Here is a 21,302-nt window from a genome sequence, read left to right on the forward strand (position 1 = left end):
CAGGTGGCTGTGAGCCACCCTGTTTGGGTTCTAGGAACCAAACTCAGTTCTCCTATAAGCATATTGTGTGCTCTTAGCCACAGAATACAGCTCTCCAGCCCTTTGTTTTTTTAAAGATTTATTTATTTTATGTATGTGACTACACTGTCATTACCTTTAGATACACAGACAAAGGTTTTGGATCCTATAACAGATGGTTGTGGGCCACTAAATGTTGTTGGGAATTGAATTTGGGACCTGTGTAACTACTGAGGAATCTGTCCATCCCCCAGACCTTAATTTTTAATACATATATGTTAACATTTATTATTTGAGAAACACAGACACACACACACACACACACACACACACACACACACACATACACACACAAACTATATATAATTTTTTTCCATTCCACTCCTCTGACTCTCCCAGGTCATCCCCACCTCTCAATTTCAATTTCATTTGTTTTTTTTTAAACACACTGAGTCTAATTTGTGTTGCCCGTACACACATGGCTGCAGGGCCACCTCCTGGACCATGGTTAGCCTACCAGAGGCCACATCCCCGAAGAAAACTGACTCTCCTTCCTTTAGCGGCAGTCAACTGTCGATAGCTTCTTAGCAATGGATGGAAGCTGGCGTTCCCCACTCATGAACAGCTTCAACTTTTAGGTTAACCCTGTCAATCTCTGACCTATTAGCTTCATTTAGTGAAGTGTCCATATTTGCATCGAATGCTCTGTTTCTTCCCTCAGCAATACTCAGCAGCTCACCATGCCCGTTAGGAATGGAGAAGCTTGGGCTACCTCGGAATGCTGTATTCCGGCAAGTCAGCGTACATAGAGCCCACATTTCCTACTTCAGATCTTTACAAAGTTCGCTAGGGAGCAATAGGGCAAACTAGTTTTCAACCTTTTATTCACTGGGGAGGTGTGAAAAGCCTCAGAGGCAGCCTGAGGAGAAAATGCAGGCTTGTCTAGACTGCAAATTGAACAACTGCGTGTTGGTGTATTTACGTCATTTAAGAAAAAAAAAACGGTGAGCATCTCCCCACTAGGTACCAATCACCCGTGGGGCCCGGGAGTGTATGCCTTTTGTTTTATAGAAAGGGATGCGTTTGTGAGCAGATTCACGGACTTAGTATTTACGTCTGTTGAGATCTCTGCTGATTTGCTTTACAGACCCTTGGGGGTGTGAGGACAGCATGGCCTTGAACCACACTGCCCTGCCTCAGGATGAGCGCCTGCCCCACTATCTTCGAGACGAGGACCCCTTTGCTTCCAAACTTTCCTGGGAAGCGGATTTGGTGGCTGGCTTTTACCTAACAATAATCGGTAAGGTTCCTTAACGTTTCTATGTCGGAGGCTGCATTGAGAGAATTCACAGGCTGCATTGATTTTGCACAAATGATTCCGATACTTACATGGGTTATTAGCAGGAGTGGAGAAGGTGGCTTGGCATTATGACAGTCAATCAGTGTTTCATAAAAAAAATGATTGCTGCTGTCATTAGGGACAAGTATTTCATTAATAATCCAGAGAACATTCATAGTGAATTCTTTATCTCAAAGCTGTTTCATTTGGTCACTTGACTAGTAGGTTTCTTTTCTGGTTATCAAAATGGATAACAGATCGTTTTTCTTTTAAAAAGAATGGCCCTCAGACACCATCTGTTTTAGCTTCCTCCTCTCGTAACTGAGGGAACTCTGGCCCAATACAACAGTGACGGTAGACACAGCTTTAAAAGTTGCACCATCTCAGTCCTGCGAAGATAGAAATTATTCTGGTGATCAGTGAAATTCTGCCTAGGGTGAGAAGAGTTTCATGTATAACTCACACAGGGTTGAATCTGTCTCATGTTAGACCGTGTTATTCAAACCGGCAGCCACCCATGGCTGCATGGCTTCTGAGTACACAAACTGTTACATTTCAAATGAGCATATTGTAGTAAAAATGCATGCCTCCTATTGAAGGCTTAGTACTTGGAAAATAATGTACAAACATCTCACTAATACTTTGAAATACAAAATGTCCATTGAACTCATAATTTATGGATTATGAGTTTGTGGATTAGATTTCTACATAATTTATGGATTAGTAGATTAAGTATTAAATTATTAAAACTAACTTTTCTATGTCCTTTTATGTTGCTTAATGTGGCTACCAGAAAACGAAACAACTGAATATCTGTGTAGCTCACACTTCTGGTTTATATCATACTTCTATTGGATTGCACCAATGACATTTTGCACCAATGACATTTGGTCTGGGCATGGTGGCACATGTCCTTAAGCCCAACATTTGAGAGTCAGAGGCAGGTAGATCTCTATGAGTTTGAGGCCAACCTGGTTTAGATAAGAGAATACCGGGCCAGCCAGAGCTACACTGTGGTACCGCCTTTAAAATAAATACTTACAGCACTTTTTAAATTTAAAGTGATATTAAATTTGGGCGAGCCGTGTGCAGGTGGGTCCCATCTTTAGGTTTATGTGTCTTTAATATTTCAGATGTTGGTTCGAGCCTGCTTTCTCAACCTCTCTTTCTCTCTCTCTCCTTTCTTTGTTTCTTCCACTCTCCCTCCCTCCCTATTTCTCTCCCCCTCCCTCTCTCATCTGTTTATGACTGCGAAGAATTTCATGTAATTCCTGAAATTGGAAAAACCACATTAGAATGTTCCATAGATCCCTCTATGGTCAGTACTTGAGGCAGAACTTATGAGGTTGAATTACATGCTCTGTTGCAAAATAATTTCCAGGGTCCTCGTACTTACTGTGAGCATTTGACTACTTTTCATTTAACTTAAATTTGGCCTTTTGAACACAAATATATGAAGTATCCACTCTTTGCTACTCTTAAGTAGATGGGGCAGAGCAGTGAATAAATGACCCCTGAAATAAACTTCGTATCATGTCTTATTAAGCTCAGTGATCAGAAAAGGCAGACGAGGAATCATTTCACAAATTGTACTTAATTTGTTTGATGGAGTTGCAAGGGGTGCTTTGAAAATAGCATCCTTAACCAGATAAATGACTCTAGGCAATCTAACAGTGGGAGAACTATTAGCCCATCCCCTCCCTAGCTTGATGGACTTTAGCAAGAGAGTGTAGCAGTGTTGATGGGAAATGAGAGACATTCTCATTTAATGCATGTTGGGGGCAAGGGAGTCAAAAATCAGATTTAAGTGCTGGAGTGAAGCTTAAAGAATAGGTGCTGGAAAGGGAGCCCCCAAGCGAAGGGAGCATTAGGTGAATCAGGGAGACAAGTTGAAGTCACAGGATAATCATTTGGGATGAGTAAGAAGGGCAGATTTGGATGAGGTTGGAGAGACTTAAACTCTTCTTTCTAGACCCATGTCTGCTTGCCACCTGTCTAGATCCTTTTGAAGGAGCCAGAGTGGACAGAGCAACATTCTTGGCCATTTTTATTAAATACTTTGAATCTTAGGGGAAACTGAAGAATGAAAATTGATACCCTAGTTTGGTATGCAGGAGAAATAAACACGAGACCCATTTGCCACTCTCCACTCTTCAAGTTAAAACCTACTAATTGCCTACGAGGAAGGCTTTTCCTCCTGTCTATGCGCAAAAGATACAGTGTTTTGATGATCGAAGAAGATGTCCACCCCAATAGTCTCTATCGCCTTAATCTTGTTTTCCTTAGTCTGAAAAATATATCTGATTTCTTTTGATGCTCATCTGCAGACAAGGTTGCTCATGGAAACAATTGAACATGGCATTTCATAGAGTTCACTATTTTTAAAGTCACAACGGGCACTGGGTGAAACCCTATGAAATAGGGTTAGTAAAATGTTTAAGAGAACGCAAGTAAGAAATAATCTCAAGAGAGGCTGGCTCGTGAAAGGGTGTTGGAGGAGCTTTCTGGATTGACTGCATGCAAATACTTAACTTTTTTGGGATATGACATAGATGGAATTTGTCTTACTATTTTTGAGCTGCTTTTTTTTTTTTTTGGCACTTTTTGTTCCCAGTGTGCCTTGCTAGACGGTTTCTTATCAGGAGTTGCCTTTTATCTGGTTTGCTCTAGGACTGCACGACCCCTTCAGTCCCCCCCCTCCCCCATTTGCTTTAAGAAAGCTAAAGAGCCTTTCATGGACCATTAAGCATCTTTGGCTCCAGAGTGTCAGTATCCCCTAAAAGCACAATGCAGTCAGGTCCTGGTGGTTTTACACCATCAGCGAAGACACATTTTTCCCCCCCCCTTGGCCCCTCAAATGAATTGTGGTGGAGGAAGTAAAGTAGAAGTTTAAACAGAAAACTCTGGGTCTCTCCTGTTAATACTTTGCTTATTCCTTACTACTGAAGGCAGCTGTACCAGATTCTCATTTACACACAGCTACACAATGAAGCAAGGATCCCTGAGGAAATCTACTCTACATGTTAAGCTATGGAAGTAGGTGTATTCTTTTCTTAAATACAGTCAGTAGATAATGGGTCTATTTTTTTTTTTGGATTTTTTTTTTTTTTTTGTAACTGGGTTTGTAAGAAGTTGTGAACAGTTTCATTGTGATGCCCCAAACAACTTGTCATTAATAAAAGAATATTCCAACTTGGGAAACACATGTTTGTCGTTGTTGTCAGGTCTGGTGGGTTGAGGGTCACTTTCTCTCTCCTTGGTGGGAGGGCAATGCTTAAGTTGTCAGTGGTTCCGCACTTACCCTCGACAGCTAGTCCAGGGGTAGCTGAAGGCATCCCGTGTTCCAGAGAGTGAGGGTCCACTCCACTGCAGGAATCTAAGTCCTGGGGCCTGTGTGGAGGAGACGACCCCTTCCTTGCAAGGGCTCACAGCAGCCACCTCTGACCACACCTCTCCCACGTGCCGGTGCTCCTACGTGAGCCCACAGTGGCAACGAAGTCACCTCTCTTGGTTGACTTTATTTGCAGGATCTCATAAATAGCTAAGGGGTTGATTCCACTTATCCAAGGGAGGGAGTCACATAAAGCCAATACTTTATAAAAATGGCTGAGGAAAACACTCTGCCCTGGGGCCAGTACAAGAACTGACCATTGGGATTCCCACACCCTCCTGAGCCTAACGAGAAGTCAGTGGTTCCACTGCCTGGGTAAGTTCAGTCCTGTAATTCCTGACTCCTACCCCTTCTGAGGCGACCCATCCCTTGCCTGTCACTCACAATCCATGCTCTTGCTTCATCTTCTCGACTTAGATTTTATCTAGTGTCCTCTCATTACCCTCTAAATCTGTGGAGTTCATTTAAAACAAATTGAAGTGTTTCATCTGCAAGTGAATCCTCATTTTAATGACGGGACATCTTATTTTTCTTTGTAGGGATTCTCTCCACATTTGGAAATGGGTATGTCCTTTATATGTCTTCTAGACGCAAGAAGAAGCTGAGACCTGCGGAAATAATGACTATTAATTTAGCAGTCTGTGATCTGGGGATTTCAGGTAATTCAGCCACGCTGCTCTTTCTTCATGGGTTTAAGATGTTAGCCACTCTAAATCCCTCCCTGGCTCCGGGCTCACGTTCTTACCGCCTGCTTCTTCCCGTCACAAAGTGTTTTTGCACTGTTTGTAGCCAGTCAATGAGATGTCTGCTAAAGAGACCAGCTGATACCTTCTTACTTTATTTACTTTATTTAATAATATATTTATTAAGAGAGCCTTTATTATGTTTGGCTAAGCATGGGACCTCTGTCCATTTCTCCCTAGAAAACTGGGAGAAAGCTATTTCAAATTGATACCTGGAAACAAAGGAAAAGATTAAATTTTCTCCAGTGGAGGGCCACATTCCAGGGCAGGCAGGGCCTGTGATTAAGAACAGTGAGCCAAAGCGAAACAAACTCCATGTTTTTTTGGCGAGCTTTTAAAAAGTTTTTATTTTATTTTATTTTGGTCTTACTTGTTTTCTGTTTGTTTGGTTTTCATTTCATTTCATTCTTTCTTTCTTCCTTCATGTGTTTGTTTTCTTTTGAGAGAGAGAGAGAGAGAGAGAGAGAGAGAGAGAGAGAGAGAGCACCAGCTGGGTGGGTAGGGATCTGGGAGGAGTTGGGAAGACAATGATCAAAATACATTCTATGAAAAAGAAAAACAAAAATTATTTTCTATTTTTCTTTCCTTCTTTCTTTCTTTTTTCTTCCTGTTTCCTTGTTTCTTTCTTTCTTTCTTTCCTGACCACCTGTTTCTTTTTCTTTTTTTCCTTTTGAGACAAGGTCTCCTGTACAGCCTGTAGCCCAGGCTGTTCCCTGACTTCCTACGTAGGTGAGGATGACCTTGAACTCTTCACCATCTTGCCTTCCCTGAGTGGTGGGGTCACAGGCATGTGGCTCTTTTGTTAGATTATTTTTGTCAAATATTTTATTTTTCACTTATTTTTTCCTTGAATATATACATGTGTTATGTATGTGTGGGTGTGCATATGTGGGCAATTTTGCTTGGTTGCACACATTCATGTGTATTTTTGTGTGCATGAATATTCACGTGCATGTAGGCACACATATGTGTGTGCCCACATGTGTGTGTGTGTGTGTGTGTGTGTGTGTTGTGTGTAAACCAGAAGCCAACACATTGCTGTTTTCCTCAGTCCTTGTCTTCCATATGTACTGAGGCAAGGTTTCTCCCTTGAATGTATAGCTTGCCAATTTGTTTCTCTAGCTAACCAGTTTGCCTTAGGGAATCCATTCTCTCTGTTTCCCATGGGTTGGCCACCTAGTGTTTACATGGGTGCTGAAGATTCAAACTCGGGTCCTCACACTTATATGAGAAGCACTTTACCCTTGGAGCCATTTTCCAAGCCCACTGTTAGGCTTTATCCCAGGGATGTTGTGTTCAGGGTACAGTTTTGGACAATACATGATACCATCCCATCCATACTTCAAGAGTGCATAGGGCTATGGATCCAGACTCTAACCGCCCACTGCTTTGCACTCTGTGGCTACTTTCCCGCCATCGTGGAAATCTGGTGAAAATAAACTGTAAGATGATAGAATCTTAAAGGGGAAATTCCAGCCAAAGACAGTGACAGGTCACTACGAGAGCTGCTGGAACAACGGTGATTTTAATTGTAACTTAAGGACTCACCACAAGCTTCTTCCTCCATGATGCTTAAAGTTGGCTGCATAAAAACATTACAGGGGGGCACTTAAACGTACTAATATCAGGGAGTTTAATAAGTGCCCGAGAAGCTCGGTGGATAAAGTACTTTGCTGTGAAAGCATGAAGACCTGAGTTGGATCCTCAGCCTCCATAAGTGTGACAATACATACATGCAATTCCAACCTTGGGGAAGTGGAGACAGAAACATTGGGGGACTTCGACTACAACAGCATCTTTGAAAGTCCCTAGTGCCCCCCATAAGGTGGCAAGTGATTGATAGAGAAAGACAACTAACATTAGCATTTGGCCTACACATTTGCATAAACAAATGGGTGTACCTGCACACACATGTGCACACACACCACACCACACACACAGACACTCAGAGATACAAACATATCATACACACAGAAACACACAGAGATACATACATACATACATACATACATACATACATACATACAGATACACAGAGGTACGCACTCACGCACACGTATTTCCACACATGCATTTCCAGATAAGTTACTATGTGGATCAAATAGAAAACTTCTGGATTTTTCTCTTGCTTCTTAGACTTTTCAGATAACCCAGAAAAGAAGAGCTACAAGATTCTTTCTTTAACTATAATTTGTTTAAGAAAGAGTAATTCTGGGTATGCGTCATCTTCTTCCAGGGCTGACTGGGCTCTACCCTACCCTTTATTTGGATTCAAAATCTGTTGTTATCTAGCTATTATCTCAGGTTGTTAGGGAGGGAGGAAGAGTCTTTGAAGTCTTTGCTTTTACATTGAGTTTTTTTTAACAAAGCAGTTTCTCGCCTCCCGTTTAAAATAGTGTGCATCTTCATAAATCAAATTTTCTACTGCTGCTAGTTTACAACAACCAAGTTTAATAATAGTTATCATCGACCCATTGATGCAGTATTAAATAGCACGTGTTACCCTCTTCCTGAGAGTTTGCATGCTCCAGGTTACTTGAGAAGGCGTTACTGGGTGCAGATAGACTCCAATATCACAAACAATTTTTAGAGGGTGGTAACTGTCTATTAGAAGCAGAAAGAGGTCCTGTAAGCATCTTTCCCTGTGTGAACCCACGCGGTTTGTTGAAAGGCGGCAAAGGGCCTGCCATTTCCGCTCTTGCCACGCGATGGCGGTAGAGCAGCAGGCATGGTTCGGTTTTTCTCCATCTGCTCGCCTAAGGCTCCCTTCCTAGTTCTGAGTGTAAAATGTCTGTCCTAGTGAACTCTGTCATTTCAGTTACATCCTTCGCCAGTGAGTAATAGCTGACTGCTGCTTAAGGCTGACACAGACAAGACGCGAATTTAAAACAAAATGCTCTTAATTGGTCTGATACATGGAGACTCCTTTCAGCCTTGCCAGTCTGCTCTAGAGATCTCAGGAAGCACATCCTCCCTTCCCCAGCCAGTGTGCTTAGAGGAATCCACCAGAAGGTGTTTTCTTCCACCTGAGCTTTCTTTGGTAAATCTGGGTCACGTTTAGTGTCTATAATACACTCTTCCAATACATCCTAAAAAAATTGTCTTTTTCCCTTACCCAGCTGCATTCTTTATTTTTTAATATTTTAGTTTTATTTTTTACTTATTCACTTTCATCCCTCTCACAGTCCTCCTCCTGGTCACCCCTTTCCACACACCTTCCTCCATTCCCTTCTCCTCTGAATGGGTGGGGCCCCTGGGCATCCCCCTACCCTAGCACATCAAGTCTTTGAGACTAGGTCCATCCTCTCGCATTGAGGCCAGGCAAGGCAACACAGTTAGAACAACATATCCCACAGAGAGGCAACAGTTTTTTTGTGATAGTCCCCGCTCAGTTGTTCAGGACTCACATGAAGACCAAACTATACATCTGCTACACGTGTGTAGGGAAGCCTAGGTTCAGCCTGTGGTGTGTGCTCTTTGATTGGTGGTTCAGTCTCTGAGAGCCCCAAGGGTTCAGGTTAGTTGACTCAGTTGGTTTTCCTGTGGAGTTCCTATTTCCCTAGGGGTCACAATCCTTCCTCCTATTCTTCCATAAGAGTCCCCAAGCCTCATGGGGACTTGGCTGTGGGTGTCTGCATCTGTCTGAGTCAGCTGCTGGGTAGAGCCTCTCAGAGGACAGCCAGGCCAGACTCTTGTCTGCAAGCATAACAGAGTATCATTAAAGTGTCAGCGATTGGTGCTTGCTCAAGGGATGGGTCTCAAGTTGGGCCGGTGGTTATTGGTTGGCCATTCCCCCCGATCTCTGCTCCATCTCTCATCCCTGGATTTCTTCTAGGCAGGATAGATTTTCAGTTAAAAGTTTTGACCCAGCTGCATTCTATTCTAAACACTGAAGAAGCAGATTCTAGAATCAGACGTGTCATATATATGCAACTAATGTAGGTTGTCTTAGGCACAAATGCTCTTATTCAGGAATGTGTAGTAGAGTAAGCTAGAGAGTTAGAGAAAGTAAATCGGTGCCTGCGTTCCCTTCAGACAAATTGTATCAGCAGGCCTAGGGGTTGGAAGTCCTGGACAATGAGAGCTAAAGCAAAGCAAAACACAACGAAAACCAAACTGCAGTGACTCCATCGGGAACCAGGCTGAGGAACATTCCACTCTGTGGAAGAGAGGAGGGGGAGAGGGAGTGACAGAGGGAGGGAGACAGAGACAGACACAGAGACATTGATATTTGTTGTAGATGACCTTGCCGAGACGCATCAGAGGCTCCACTGCAGGCTGGGTGTAGTGTTAGAGCTCACAATCCCAGCATTTGGGAGGTGAAGGCAAAATGCTCAATAGTCTGGGGTCACCCTGTATCTTCAGCTACAGAATAAGTTTGAGGCCAGTTTGGGCTGCATAAGGCCCTGTTTCAAAACAAACATACATGTGCGTCAGCATGCATCTTCTCTCCCTGTCTCTCTGTCTCTCTGTCTCTCTCTGTCTTGCACACACACACACACACACACACACACACACACACACACACACACACGTTTGCACCCCCTCCCAACAAAACAAAGCAAAGCAAAACAAACAAAAACGCCATTTTGGATGGAGACCTAGCATGGATATTAGTTCTTGTCTTTAGGCCACGTTAATTTCTTCTTCTGCCTTGACCTCCACACAGGGGATTCTCTGCAAGCTTTGGGGTTTGCTGTCTTTTCTGCCCTGAAGACTTTTCAGGCTACAGATCTTCGTGCCACCTCAATGTAAAAAAACCCTTATGTAAAATAACGATGCCTGTCTATCTCTGCTTGTTTTTCCTCACCCCACTAATTCCTATTTATCATTCTGTCATACTCCCCGCTTCTCTCGGGGCCTGGTTGTAAGCATATTGAACCTCGAATTTACTAATAGCTGTCGGGTGTTTGAACCTCACATTGATTAAAATGGCTATCTTGTATCTGAGTAAGACATAAATCAACAGAACAAGTGTGACAAAGAATGAATAGAAAGGGAAAAATTGCAAGAGAACATGGGAACCTGGTTTTAATCTAAACATGGGAGAGCTTAAAGAAGTGATTGGTAAGCAATTTTTGTTCGATTTTAGAAATAGTGTACAAAGAAATGAGTTTTGCAGAACTGTCTTCCATAGTTTTCATTCATTCTCCCTTCCCTTCCCTTCCCTTCCCTTCCCTCCCCTCCTCTCCCCTCCCCCTTACCCCTCCCTAAGCCTAATATTTTCCATCAGCCCTCTAGTCCTCTGTTCAAAAGCAGTAAAACACAAAACCAAAAGACTTCAAATAATGTCATAAACTAACCATAAACAAGATATTATATTTTTCCTGATTGAAAGAAGGTTGGCCTCTCCATGACAGTCTTGCCTCACACACACAGAGTCACGCACAGATGGTGCAACCTTCCACACACTCACACACATGCCTGTCTACATGCAAACATATACATATCAAGTCTACACACACATATATATTCGCCATGTAGACACACACAACTATCTATCTATCTATCTATCTATCTATCTATCTATCTATCATCTATCTATCTATCTATCTATCTATCTATCTATCTATCTATCTATCTATCTATCTCTATATATTTGTGCTGTGAGAGGCACTTCACAGACTCCTGGAGGGGGGAGCATTTGAAAAATCATTGTATTAGAAAAGTTCCTTCCAATTCCCAAATTTCATTTCTCACATTTATCTTGAATGGTATTGTTTTCCCGAAAACAATATATGTACTTGTATGTGTATATGTATATGTAATATATATGTACATACAATGTATATGCATATGCATATGGCATATACGTATATGATGTATATGTATAATTTAAGTTCAGATTGAGAGAATATGAGTGTCACACACCTCTGTGGCCTTCTACTCTCCTTGCCCTGAATTCAAGGCATGGTTTCTTTTTCTGCATAGATGATCTCCCCCTTTCCTGTCCCAAGTCCCACTTCTCAGGGCTTAACTCTGAGTGTGTGATGTTACATCTGGTGTTAGGAACCGTATCAACCCCTCACAGCAGGAGTGATTGTTTTAACACATTCAGCGAGGACAGAAAACTCACGAACAGTGTGTAAAAATTCATGAAAGGTGCATTGGAAAGTTTTTAATAAAACTTAATATGTATTTCTGGTTAAAAGATTCTTAACAAGCTAGCATGATGAAGGGGTATCTTTGATTAAAAGGCAGCAAAAAATATCACATTCAATAATAAAAGATTTAAAGGTCTCTCTCTCCCCCTTTTGCTCTCTCGCTCTCCCCCTCCCTTTCTTTCATTCTGAGTCATAGTCTCAGGTAGCCCAAAACGTCAACCAGCTCTCTAAGTAGTACAGGTTGATTTGAATCCCTGATCCTCCAGAATCTACTTCCCAAACCCTACAGCGGCAGGCTAATGCCGACATTATCTGATTTGTGTGCCCTGAAGATTGAACCAGGACCTTGTGTACCCCAGGCAAACACTCTACGAACTGAGTTGCTACGCCAGCTGAAACAAATAGAAACACCTCTTTAAGAATTAGTCAATAGGTGGATGTCGACTATGATACATCTATTCAATATTATTCTGTAAATCTTAGATGTTGTAATGACACAAGAAATAGCAATCAAATGAGTTTAAAGCTGTAATTAATTACTTGTTATTCCTGCGACTACACAATGGAGTATCAGCACGCTTTACAAGCTAGTGGACGCAGTACATAAAGGTTCCAATTCTTGGCACTGAAGTATTTATTGATCTAAGACCTTTAACCTTTTTTTAATAACTGAAAATAGAATCTTCCCTGATATGCATTCTGGTCACAGTTTCCCCTCTGTCATTCCTCCCAGCTCTCCCCCATCTCTCCTCTCCCCCTAGCTAACCCCTCTTTATCTCCCTTCTGAAAAGAGCAGGTCTCCAAGAGAAAACAACCAAACATGACAAAGCAAAATGCATCACTCAAGGCAAAAACCATCACACTGAGGTTGGACAAGGCAACCCAACAGGAGGAAGGGTCCCAAGAGTATACAAGGAATCTTATTTTATTTTTTCCTACTTAGATGAGGCATATTTCATAATCTGTGGAGTAACAACACCAGCAAGAGTATATAGTCAATACATCTGGGCACAAGATGCTTTCTGAATGGAAAATTTGTAAACGTTCTGAATATTCACCATTAAAGACTAGAGCTGGTACCCTTTGTTGGGTATCGTTTGACTAGCCAAGTATGTTTGCTTTGGAGGCCGAGACATAAATCTGCCAATAAGTGTGGCTGAATAGATGTTTGAAGGTCACCGTAGAAAACCTTTTTCCCTGGAACACTCGTTCAACACTCAAAGTTGAATATTTAATTTTGAACAGGAGGAAAACAATGCAGTCCTAGACAATCAAGGAGGAAAAATCAGCTTAGAAAACGTATGCTTTAGGAGAAAATTTCTCTTGGATGCTCTGTTGTAAATGTAGTGTCCTTCTTCCCCATCTTTTAAATGAACCACTTTAATAAAATGTTAGCAAGGATCACATGGCTGTCATCACCCTTCAGGGTCACATCTATTGTACTCCTTGAAGCCCAATCTCTCTGAGACAGTTACAATAGTAAATAAAGTAATACTTAACTTTAAAAAAGTTCTTTGACTATTGGGATGAATGAAAACTTTTCAGGGTAATTTCAAACTTAGTTCATGAAAAAAAAATCAGTGACATTTTAAAAATAGTTGAAAGGTAATTTTGAATGGTTTTATTAGCATATATTAATATATGACACTACATACATGTATATAATATTATTAAAATCAATTCACTCCTTCATTACCCCCTCTCGTTTCCCCATCTTTCTCACTAATTCCTTACTACTTCCCTAACGGCCTTTTCTCTACTGTCACATCTTTTGTATGTGTGTCTCAATGAATTATATTAGCATTGCTTACAGAATCCTGGTCCCCCCTTACCAGTGCACACCGCTGAAGGATACATCTCTCCCTTCCTCAGCAGCCGTTAAGTACTTATCACTCTTCAGGAAGGGATGGACACCTGTGATCCCCTTCCCTCCCATGACAGGATGTTGACCAGCTTAGCTCACCTAGTACAGCTAATCATGTATGCCACGAGCTCAGGAATGTTAGTCATATTACGTCATGTCAGGACATGTCAAATTATGTTAGCACTCCTTATGGCTTCCTAGTCCTTCCCGCAGCTCTTACATTCTTTCTGCCCCTTCTTTTGAATTGTTCCCCGAGAAGGGATGTGTTAAAAATGTCCCGCTTGGGGTTGGGGATTTAACTCAGTGGTAGAGCGCTTGCCTAGCATGCGCAAGGCCCTGAGTTCGGTCCCCAGCTCCGGAAAAAAAAAAACAAAAAAAACAAAACAAAAACAAAAAATGTCCCGCTTACAGCCTGACATTCAACAGTCATTTATTCTCAGTACTTTGGTCAACTGTGATTCTTGTAGTCACTACTGTTAACTGCAAAGCGACAGTTTTCTGAACAAAGCGACGTTAATCTATGGCGAAAAACATAGTTATTTAGAAGACAGATCATGCCTCTTTAGTAGGTCAACGTTAGTAGCTTCTTCCCAGTGCCCAGGACTTCCCACGCCATCAGCTTTTGATTAGGGTTCCAGTTCCACAGACAGTTAGTTCCTCTACTTCTGGAGCAAGCCTCGAAGCCAATTCGAAAGTAGCTGGTTACTCCTATGATAATCGTGGCATTATCCATTAGTGTACAAGTGGATTCATGGGTTGTTATTGAACACATGATCTACAGCTGAGTGGGGCTGTTGAGGACAATTCTCTCCCAGCAGTCTGCACGGCACCTTTACGCCCTATGAAGCCTAGCCAGCATGGAGGAAACTTTCAGGCCAGTTCCTGCTTGATCACTTTATGTCTGTGACCAAGACCTGTTGGGTCTTCATTTGGTTGCTGTGGGCCATCAATGAACTGCCAGAATTTTACTAATCTATCAGTTTTGTGTAATGAAGTAAGTGGGTGTGTGTGTGTGTGTATGTATGATTGTGTGTGTGTGTATGTTTGTGTATGTTTGTGTGTGTTTGTGTGTGTGTGTATGTATGTGTGTGTTTGTGTGTATGTGTATGTATGTGTGTGTTTGTGTGTATGTATGTTTGTGTGTGTGTGTTTGTGTGTGTGTATGTATGTGTGTGTTTGTGTGTGTGTATGTATGTGTGTGTTTGTGTGTATGTATGTTTGTGTGTGTGTGTTTGTGTGTATGTATGTTTGTGTGTATGTATGTTTGTGTGTGTGTGTGTGTGTGTGTGTGTGTGTTTGTGTGTATATATACTCACACCTTGAAATGTGTCTGTAGGAATGCAGGGCCAGCTGAGTTGAGTGAACCCATGAAGGTTTTAACTGCAAGGATCCTCCTTTGACGCCTGCTTGATGCTCTAGTTGTAGGCAAGCCATTCACCATCATCTCTTGCTTCTGCCACCGCTGGGTGTTTGGCTGGTTTGGCTGCCGCTGGTATGGATGGGCTGGATTTTTCTTTGGCTGTGGAAGCCTGATTACCATGACTGCTGTCAGCCTGGACCGCTATCTGAAGATCTGTTATCTGTCTTATGGTAAGTGGGAAGGTTCCTTGTTCCCCGATAGGAAAGTTAGATGATTTGAGTGTCAGACCTGTGTATATTTTATACAGTAAATAAAGGTTATTAATAACTCCAGTGACCAAGAATCCTTTTATTCATAGCCTCTCTGGTTCTATTGTTTATTTAGATTTGACCTGTGTTGATGTATGTGTCCTTTAGTCCTACTTTTATAATATGCCTACAGCTTTTAAATGTCTCACTTTCTGTTGTAAAATACGGAAGTGTCTACACATTTCCTCATGCGAAAACCAAAAACGAAAAGAACGAATGAACAAGATCAGGATTTAGCTGATGACCTACTCAGTTTTTGTGATTATAAGAACTGCTATCTATGGTTTTTTTCTTTAGGACTCAGGCTCTCTAAGGTTTCAAAGATGGAGAATTCCAGAATGTTCTCCAGGTTTAGAGAGCCATACAGATGTTCCTACCTGAAAGGATACACGCACTGAAATACGACTCTGCAGGTCTCTTGTGGTGTTGGTAGGTAGATGGAGCAGCTAAGACCTGGAGAGGCAGCAATAATGGAGTTTCCAGAACTCCATATTTTAAAGATTAGGCTATTTTACTAATTCAAGTTTTAGTATGTTTTTTCTTTGGATCCTGGGAATTTATTGATCCAGGAGAAAATTTGGGGGCACTTAATTTTCATAGTAAGAATCAGACCTAACCAGGGCATGGTTGTGACTGTCTTTGGCTAAAGCTGCTTGGACCGACAAACTGTTAGGTAGTGTGGCTGAAGCTACAGGACAGAGGATGGCCGGCATACAGACATGGTGAAGAACATTTTCTTTGGTCCTTAAAAAGTTGATACTCTGAAGGAGGACTCTGAAGGAGACCATGTATGGGGCAGGAGGAGGGTAGTTGTAAATGTTCTCAAGATTCAACACTCATTAAATAATTACATCTCGTTTCATAAATGTCTAAAACTTCCAGTTGAAACAGCCTGAGCCCAAAGTTCCAATAAGATAAAGCCGTACAATTATGCAGTTTGTATGATGTTAGAGTCCAATTCTCACCATAATCTTGTCTTATAGCACAGCAAACGGATTTTTAATAAAACCGTAGATTTCATAGACAAGAAGACAAAAACGTTCAACTTCTCAGGAGTATTTGAGGAAGAATAAACTGAGATCTCTGTTTTAAAATGTCATCTAGAGTTTAAACTTTGTATCAACTAAAGAGAGGATGCTCTCCATTTTCAGAATCATGGCGGGGCATAAATGCCGTAGAAGAAAGGTATATATCACCAAGCTTCCTCTAAGCTTGACTCTATGACATTTCACCCTTTAACCTGATTCACTATTGGACCTTCACACAGTGTTCTCTAGCCTATTGGAATTTAAAAGGTCACTCAGGGACATGCAGACATATGTGTTGGGAAGCAACCACGTAATGTTGTTAAGTGGTCATTCCCGAGAGATGACCTTTTGGACTCTTGAGTAATTCCAGTGACCAGTGACGGGGAGCTTACTACTGCTCAAGGCAGCCCATTCTCTGATTGGTCTGCTCTCATTGTTACAATGTTATTCCTTATATTGAGACAAAACTGCCTCCCAGTAACCTCCACCCATTGGTCCTAGTTCTGACTTCTGGAGCACCACAGAACCCATCTACTAATCTACTCCCTCCTGTACTTGACAGCCTTTCAGCATACTGGAACGTAAGTATAAAAGCATCTCACTCAGTAACCCTCACTATCAATGCTTATCCGTATGCCTATGCACGTCCTCATGAAGCTATGTCCTAACCTCTGCCAGTGTTTGACGCGTTATGATGGATAACCAAGAGCTGACGAACATTTGTGGCTACCCGATCGCTACCCTCCTCTGGTTGGGCTTGAGGAAAATTTTGTATTTCATGATGTTCAATGCCATGTATTTGAGTAAACAGAGACGATGGAGCATAGATACAGTTTCTTCTGTTTCTTCTTAGTGATCACACACACACACAAACACACACACACACGAGAGAGAGAGAGAGAGCGAGAGAGAGAGAGAGAGAGAGAGAGAGAGAGGAGTAAATGAGTAAATGTTCACGTTAAGGTCTAAGTTAATAGTTTGCAGAGTTGACACGATTTCATTTACTTTAAACATCATCAAAACCTTTAAGCAAAGACTGGGGCGGAAGATCAATTGGCAGAATGCTTGCCTACTGTGCACGATGCCCTGTGTTCTAGCCCCAGCATCACATAAACTAGGCACAGCCGGACTGTGCACCTATAATTCCAGCTCTTGGGAGATGGAGGCAGGAGAATCAGAAGTTCAAGTTCATCCTCAGCTCTCTAGCTATTCTGAGGCTAGCTTGGGTCAGAGTCCATTCGTCAAAGAAAACACAAGGAGCTAACCGCAAACCATAAGCCATGGGTTACCAGAAATGCCCCTTAATGTCAAGAACACTGAACACTCAGAAGGGCCACACGAATGAAATCACACCGCCCTCAGAGGAACTGAAGTTTTAGTGACTTAAATCTCACTTGCCTAGAACAGAAGCAGCCCCGAGTGCATGTGGAAACAATCAGTTAGCTTTACTCGGTGTTTTTTGATAGTTCTTCCCTGCTTCTGTGCAGCTGAAGCAGCAGGGAAGCCTTCTCACCTCCCCTTCGACAGTATGCTACGTCAGGTGAAGTGATTTCCATGGTGACTGTTGCAAAAGAGCTAGCTGACCTGGCCTTGGTGACTGAGTTGAACTTCCGGAAATGATCACTAGAGTTTTACAACTTAAAAAAAAATAATGACAGTAGCACTTCTTTCTCTTGGAATTCTCTTTTGGTTAAGGAACTAGTGTTGAAACACTGAGCTCTTTTGTCTCCCACTCCTTTGATCCCCATTCTTCTTGAAGACATTTTTTTCCCCCAGAATTACTTACACAGCATGTCCGACAACCTAATCAGATTGCCCGCCGCTTTCCCATCATGCCTCTGAATTTTCAAGCACAGTCATTCACTTTAGCACCACACCACGGGTTCAGGATCAAGACCCGCCAACCCCACTCAACAAATTCCTAGGCAAGGAAAGGATGTAGACACAAAAGAGGTTTTAGAAATAAGGGTGCTTTAAAGGCAGGACGAATCCTTTGATTTCGCACCTCCTGGAAAGGATTCTCCTTTGACTTCTTAGACTACTCACTAACATACTCTTGAGATGTCTTCCCGAGCTCCCCCATCGTCTTCCGTGTCCTTTCCTCTTTTTGTCTTGCTTTCCCACCCTGAGCCACTTCTCCCTCCCAAAACTCCTAGGTGCCTAGAGAAAACTTTCCCCGTGAATTCTCTTCAAATTGCTTCCTCCTGGACAAAGGCTCCAGCTCTGGAACTTTCTTTGCCTTGACTTCGCTCTCCCCCAGGCTTCAGTTAATCTGTCCGCGTCTCCTAGAATTCAGTGGAATAAATCTTTGGAGATGGAATTTGCCATGTCCAGGGGAGGTGTCCGGGTGCAGGGCGGGTTACATGTGGGTAATGCTCTTTTTTTCCACCTCCAGGGGTCTGGCTGAAGAGAAAGCATGCCTACATCTGCCTGGCAGTCATCTGGGCTTATGCTTCCTTCTGGACCACCATGCCCTTGGTGGGCCTGGGGGACTATGCACCTGAGCCCTTCGGAACCTCGTGCACCCTGGACTGGTGGCTGGCCCAGGCTTCGGGTGGGGGTCAGGTATTCATCCTGAGCATCCTCTTCTTCTGCCTCCTGCTGCCAACGGCTGTGATTGTTTTCTCATACGCGAAGATCATTGCCAAGGTGAAATCTTCTTCTAAAGAGGTAGCACATTTCGACAGTCGGATTCATAGCAGCCATGTGCTCGAGGTGAAGCTGACCAAGGTAACGGTAACTGTACTCCCTCTATAGGTATGGTTTTATTGAACACTCAAAATGTATATGTGTACACACACACACACACACACACACACACCCCTCACATTTTTTTGCACAGTTTGCGCCATTTTGTTTTGCTTGGACTCTGGTTGGCTTTTTAAGGACATGCTGCCATCCACATGGCTTCCTGGTTTACCACAGAGTGTTCCTTAATGGTTGGATCCTTGGGTAAGTGGGAAAGAACACAGTTGGCAGTTCTTTAGATATTATGGCAAATGGAAAAGAGACCATGGAATTTGACAACAGATAAAGGTTTGAATAACACCACAGACACTGCCCTGTTTGTAACCCAGCACTAGACATCTAGCTTTTTAACGGTAGTCGATTGACTTTTTACATCGTAATTAAAATATAATTACATTACTTTCTCCCTTCCCTTTCCTCCCTCCAGTCCCTCCCTGACCCCTCCCTACAATTCCCCATGTCTGCCCTCACCCTTCTTGATAGCCTTTCTTTCTTTATTATTGTGTACACACGTTCGCGCGCCTACTTCCCACCATGCACGCACACGTGCACCTACGTATTGACAAATCTATAAATACGGCTTGCTGAGCCCATCTTTTGCTGTGACACCCGGCTTCTTAGAGTCCATCTCCTCACTGTGTAGCAAGTATAGTAAGTCTGGGTCTGGTGACACAGCTCGGCCCGTCTTACAGAGGAACCAGATTTGCCTTCGGCATCCACGTGGTGGCTCACGGTTCATCCGGAGAGTGAATGAGATTCAGGCAAGTGTTTGGATCTGTTTAGTTCTCCATTCCACAGCCCATCACTCGCTGTGGTGGCTCCATTGACTACTTGATTCAAGGTGGCCTTGATAACTGTGAAGTGCTCCTGTCAGAGGAGCACTCTGGTCACGCATCTCTTTCTTTGGCCCTCTCAGCCACCGGAAGTGCTCATGATGTACATGCATGGAGGCAAAACACCCCCACACATAAAACAAAAGTATCTGTAGGAAAAAAAACCAGTGCAACTTCCCATTAGGGCACCCACTATACGTTCACACTGATTTTACTTGATTTCTACTGAAGTAAGAAGATACAATCTCACAGCCACCCTTTCTCTGTCTGGAGAAAACCCTTCCTTCATTCAGCCTCTGCTCAGGATTGCTTAGTTTCTCACCCCTCAGAGTTTCTGCTTCCTGCCAGGCCAGTGGTCTAAAAGTGTGTAACTCAAGGTGACAGTCCGAGATTTAGTGGCAAAGTAAGCTCATCGTCTGCGTCCTCTATTTCCTGCTGGTATTATCTCGACTTGCCTTCTTTGGGTCTGATCTCGTCCAGCAGGATATGAGGTGGCATCTGTCTATAGCTCCTTTTCAACCCGCTCTCTTCTCTAGTTGTTCTTTTTATGGTGGTTTCTCTGACTTTCATCGTACACGCACTATGAACGGAAGCGTAGTGTGTATTTGCATATGCATCTGGGCATCCTTCACACACGAGCACGATGCTTTTGTACTCTCTGGTTCCATGGTTCGACATCACCTCACTTTTCTGTCTGCATTTGACCCTGTGAAACAAGTTTCATTATTGGCCAATAGAGGCATGTTCAGTAGCATCAGAGACTGCCTTTCTTCTGTTCCCAGAGCTGCCAGTGCAGCCTGAGGAGTTGTCAAAGTGTCCTGGTGAACATTGGTTGGAGATCCTGGTCGGGACTGTTCTTTACTGACCTGGCTTTTTATGAGGTATCCAATTCCTTTTGGTCATGTCATGCAGCTCAGTGCATGTGCTTTATCCTAACCACAAGGCCTCTGTGAGCAGTGTTCCTACTCTCTGCTATAACCTGGGCGGCCAATCCTGTGAACTCAGCTAGTTCTGCTGCTTTGCTCATACAGCCCTGCTCTCTGCTCCTTGGCTCAGAAAGGCCAGTTCAGGACAGGCTTTCGACTCCCCTGACATCCTCTCTTGTTCTCTGGACTATAGACATTTCACCTACTCAAGTGGAAAATTGGACTTAAATTTTCTTGCTCACTTTCAGCATCCCTTAGGCCTGTAGCTGGGACAATCGATTGTTTTTCAACACACACACACACACACACACACACACACACACACACACACACACACACACACTCCCCAAAACCCCCAAAGCTTTTATTTCAACTATTTCTCTCTCCTGTTTCATGTTTCCTCTCTCCCTCTCTCCCTCCTTGCCTTCCTTCTTCCCTTCAGATTTCACGTATTCCAGAGTGGCCTCAAGGTCACTGTGTAGCTGGTCTGGCTCCGCCTCCCAGGTGTTAGAATCACAGGTGTGCTTTGCCATGCCCAGCTGTGCTTAAATTTCTATTTTGAAACAGAGACACCTCAAACTGAATATTTAGTTATTCCACTGGGCATTTCCGCTGGGAAAAGTATCATACACTGAAGTGA

The 21,302-nt window shown here is 42.9% G+C and overlaps 1 protein-coding gene across 2 annotated transcripts in view; it reads left to right on the plus strand.

Moving 5' to 3' along the window:
- Window positions 1–1,165: 1,165 nt before the first annotated feature.
- Window positions 1,166–21,302, plus strand: part of Opn5 (opsin 5) — a 47,706-nt gene continuing 27,569 nt past the window's right edge. Inside the window, exons 1-4 of one of the 2 annotated variants that reach the window (NM_001389270.1) lie at window positions 1,166–1,318; window positions 5,288–5,407; window positions 14,879–15,049; window positions 18,551–18,885. In NM_001389270.1, the coding sequence (NP_001376199.1) occupies window positions 1,189–1,318; window positions 5,288–5,407; window positions 14,879–15,049; window positions 18,551–18,885 (756 nt within the window). In that variant the 5' untranslated portion in view covers window positions 1,166–1,188. The remainder of the gene's footprint in view (window positions 1,319–5,287; window positions 5,408–14,878; window positions 15,050–18,550; window positions 18,886–21,302) is intronic. The other variant, XM_039083542.2, reaches the window with a different exon arrangement.

This window comes from Rattus norvegicus, chromosome 9 (genome assembly GCF_036323735.1).
Source record: "Rattus norvegicus strain BN/NHsdMcwi chromosome 9, GRCr8, whole genome shotgun sequence".
In the NCBI taxonomy this organism is placed as follows: domain Eukaryota; kingdom Metazoa; phylum Chordata; class Mammalia; order Rodentia; family Muridae; genus Rattus; species Rattus norvegicus.